This window comes from Tupaia chinensis, unplaced genomic scaffold (assembly GCF_000334495.1).
Source record: "Tupaia chinensis unplaced genomic scaffold, TupChi_1.0 Scaffold000273_1, whole genome shotgun sequence".
Taxonomy (NCBI): Eukaryota; Metazoa; Chordata; class Mammalia; order Scandentia; family Tupaiidae; genus Tupaia; species Tupaia belangeri.
The window spans coordinates 1,066,938-1,071,278 of record NW_006159755.1 but is presented as its reverse complement, the minus strand read 5'-3'; the positions used below and the strand labels follow the sequence as shown (position 1 = coordinate 1,071,278).

The window sequence follows — 4,341 nt, the reverse complement described above, 5'->3', positions numbered from 1 at the left end:
ACCTCAGTCTCCCTGGACTCCCTGGTCATGCACACAGTAGCACAGGTATGACGACGACACTTTACTGCCCTACGGAAACCCTTCAATGGCTTGAGGCAATGGAGATAAGCTGCTTACCGGCTTAACAGGCCCCTCCCGGCTCACCCACTCACCTCCACCCTGTGCACCCCCATGTGCTGAGCGGCTTGAGGCTCTCACCCCTTCATCTCTACAGCCACTGCATGCCAATCCCGCTGCTGGGAGCAGCAAGGGTCATTTCTTCTATGAGGTCTTCCCTGACCTTCTCCCCAACCTTCTGCTGAGTGGAGCCAGCTCCAGCAGCCAAGCCCCTGGAGACCACCAGACAGGGAAGGCCTGCAGAGCCTGGTGCTAACCCCATACAGAGCAGAGCAACACCACATGGTAATGTAAGCCATGCCCAGAGGTAACAGACCGACTCCAATCTGGACTCTCCGTGCACCTCGGCCAAGGGCCAGTAAGAACCCATGCCTCACTGGGCCAAGAGTTGTCACCACACTGGAAGTGCCACCCCGAGCCTGGCACATAGCACTAAAAGCTCTGCCCCTTAGAGCTGAGGTCTGAACACAGCAGGGCCTTAGAATCACTGCCTGCTGCTGTGTGTGGCTTCCCAGGGCTGGGAAGCAGATGCCCTGGAACAGGGCCTACAGCAGCCTCAGCCCCAAACCCTGCCAGTATTCTGGCTCTTCATCTCAGGTCCCCTGGGATGAGGGTGCTCCTGGGAGATTCCAATCTACTGGAATGGTGGGGCAGGTGCTGGGCCCTGAGGGGGTGACTGGAGCCAAGCTTCCTCAGTGAGGCCAGTCAGCACTGAGAGATCAAGTACGGACTGTCACAGCATGCACCAAGCACCAGCTCCCTTGGCCTTGCCTTTCCCTGAGCCCCCTCTGCACACGAACCCTTCCAGAGCCTTCATCGGCGCTGTCTCAGCTCCCGGTCTGACGCTTAGCAGCTAGCACCTTCTTCGAGGGGTCTTCTCTGCCTCCTCCTTAATGAAGTCAGGACCCCTCCCCGCTCCCCTACAGTCCCTGCCTGCTGCCCATGCAGCGCTCGGCTCAATCTGCGACTCTGACATCAGGCCTGGCCCTCAAAGAAGCAAGCAAAACGAGGAGACAGACACGAACCGCAAGTGTTTACTGCAGAAACCTGGCCGAAGTTCCAGTCAGGTAGGCCCAGTGGAGGTTGGGGTGGCGCCCCCTGCCCAGGCTGGCAGGTGAGACAGGAGAGGGTGGAGGGAGTGTGTCTGGGCCGGGGCCTCAGAGCTGTGAGATGATGTTGGGGGCCAGGCTGCAGGTGAGGCCCGTGCCATCTGGTTCCACGTTCAGGACCTTCACCACGCCATCCTCTATCACCATGGAGAACCTGCCAGAAAGGGGGGGCCAGATCAGTGACATCAGCCTACACCTGGATGCTAGGAATGGCGGGGGCGGAAAGGAAGTAGGTGCCAGGGCCCAAGGGAACTTTGGAAGGACCGTCCCACTCTTACCTCTTGAGTCGGCGATTCCCAAAGAGGGACACCAATGAATCATCTAGTAATAAATCTGTCTCCTAAGAGGAGACAGGAAAAATGTCAGGAACCCTCGAGCTGCTCCCCACACTGCCACACCGCTCCTTCCCTGTCTCCATGGCCTGGCACAGAAATGGCTGCGTGTGTGAGTGTAGAGGAGTTGGGGGTTGGGGTGCAGACTCACCTTCCCAAAGGCCCCAGTAGGGTCAGCTAGGAGCCGAACCTGAGGAGACAGAAAGGAAGGTCACAAGAAAAATCTTCCTACTTGCCCCCACCTCCCTGCAGGCCCTAGACCTCACCTTGCCTTCCGCCTTGTGGGCTCGTCCCCACTCACCAGTCACAAAGACATCATTAACACTCAGACATGCCACCACCTGGACCCCCTTGGCCTTCAGAGCCCCGGCCTGTTCCACAAAACCTGGCAAGTGGGTCTAAGAAAAGGGAAACAAAGGGTTAATGAGGAATTACTATACCTGCTCTTTCCTCTCCAAGGCCTCTTCACTCCCTATCTCAATGTCTTGGATCAGATGAGAACTATATACATCATCCTATTTCCTTTTTTTTTTTTTTTTGCCTTGCCCACTAGGAAGCTCAGATCCAAACTTAACATCATGTGGTCAGGATAATGAACTTCCCCACAGGCAGGACTATGTCTAATTTACCTGAGTCCCAAGTACCTTCCATAGTACCAATCACTTCATAAATAACAATAAAAAAAAAAATGTTAAGTTTCCAGGCTGACATGGTGGTTTCCAGGTGGCATGGTGGTTTCCAGGTGGCACGGTGGTTAAGGGTGCTGGACTCCCACATGGCCGACTGTGGTTTGAGTCCCGGATCTAGTGGCTTGCTTTCTCTCTCTCTCTCTAAATTAAAATAAGTAAATAAAGTAAACATTTTTTTTTAAATGTTAGATTTTACTGCAATATCCTTTTCTCCTATACTCCTGGTACTATGACTTTTCATGGCTTCTACTCGTCTCCTGAATGCTTTATTTATTTATTTATTTATTTATTTATTTGCCAGAGAGCTGTGCCCTCTCCAAAGTCAGAGAAGCAGCAGAAAAGCACACACACACACACACACACACACACACACACACACACACACCTGGTAATGCTATGTTTCTCGATCTGGGTCCAGCACTCAAGCTACATGCAGTATCCAACCTTAACCACCAGGACAAGGGTATGCGCACTCACCCGAGACAGGTGGAGAGGCAGAGGTAGAAAGCATCCCCAGTGAGGCATAGTCATTTGCGATCCCTTCTCCTCCACTGAAATGCTTTTTTAACTGTCATATCACTACATACTCTGGACTACAAGGAAGACTTAACACAGCAGACCCCAATGCCTGATTCTCCAAAGGGGAGGTCCTCACCTTGGAACAGCCAGGGGTGAAGGCTCCAGGGACTCCAAACAGCACACCTTTCTTGCCCTTGAACAGCTCCGCCAGGTTCACCTTGTTCCCCGGCTCCCCTTCAAACACCTCCACGGAGGGGAGGGCATCTCCCACCTAGAGGGAAACACTGCCCTTGTCTCCATGGCCTGGCACAGAAATGGCCCCGTGTGTGCGTGTGTGTTAGGGAGTTGGGGGTTCTCTACACAAGGTAGAGAAGGGGGAGGCCAAGAGATGGGCTGCGAAAGAGAGCCAAGGGAAAATACAGAGCCTGGTAGGTGTGCCTGCTAGGGCCAGGGTTGAAACCCATTAGGAAATTTGGCCCTGTCAGAGTTTCCAGCGGTCCCTCCCTCTCTCCCCACACCCTATGTTACCCCACACCCAGCAGGTCTCATGGTGGCCCTGCTCCACTTAATGACAACAGGAAAGGAAAGAAGGCCTCCTAAGTGTCACAAGAAGTTGTGCAAACAAGCAGTTCAGGTTACGGGAAAAGAGCAGGATAAATGGGGGTGGGGGAGTTCGGGAAGAGGCCCTAAAAACATGGAGGAAGGGGATCCTGACCATGTCTGAGAGTCTCATCCCCACCAGAGAGAAAAGAACAGGCAGTAGTAGGAGGCATAGTTGGAGGGAGCGGGGAGACTCCCACCCGCAGGTGTGGAGTACAGAGCTGTCTTAAAGGGGAGGATCAGTACCTGGGCACATGGGAGGCCTTCGGGGGCCAAAGCAGGGAGACATATGGAAAGACAGGGTGGGAGAAGGGTGAAGGTGGGCTGAGGTTTCAGAGGGTTTGGGAGGGGAAGGGGATGGCTCTAAAAGATGGTGACAGACTCGGCTAAAAGATGGAAATTAGCATCCGGAGTGGAGGTGAGGTCCTGCAGAATGGGGAAGACAGCCTGGGGGCTCTAAGAAACAACTGTTTTCACAAAGCTGGGGGAAAAGATGCCCAGTTCCCCCAACTATTACTGCGACAGTGTGGAGGAGTGTACAGTAGGGGAACACATAGGAGCCAGGGGTTGAAAAGTGTCCCTGGAGCAAAGGAAAATGGTTCCACGAGGTGGGGGAGACCATAGCGTTCAATCGCCTGAACACGGTAGAGACCCATCCATCACAGGGTATCTATCACAGACTGAGTGTGAGAAGAGCAGCGGGGAGAGGGCTGGAGAGGCTCAGGGGCGGTCCCAGGAGGAGGCACAAGGCCTCTAAAATTGGTGAGAATGGTGGCGCAGCCACGGGGTCTTACAGAAGGGATGCGATGAGCAGGCTGCAGGAGAAGCCTCTAGGGAGATGCAAAGGGTTGCAAAGGAGCAGGAAAGAGCGTCACCCTCAGACAAGCGGGACCGGGGACAGCCTGGAGGAGGGTGGGGGCAGGGTGGGGGAGGGTCAGGCCCGGCGGGGCCAGCGGTCACCTTGATCGGGGCCAT

General features: G+C 54.5%; 1 protein-coding gene across 1 annotated transcript; it reads right to left on the bottom strand.

The window, feature by feature from the left end:
* Positions 1–1,129: 1,129 nt before the first annotated feature.
* Positions 1,130–4,341, bottom strand: PRDX5 (peroxiredoxin 5). The gene is made up of 6 exons (XM_027772398.1): positions 4,327–4,341; positions 2,903–3,037; positions 1,825–1,956; positions 1,710–1,748; positions 1,505–1,566; positions 1,130–1,380 (listed from the first exon to the last, which is right to left on the bottom strand). The coding sequence occupies exons 1-6, from the start codon at positions 4,339–4,341 to the stop codon at positions 1,275–1,277; spliced, it is 489 nt and encodes a 162-aa protein (XP_027628199.1). The 3' UTR covers positions 1,130–1,274.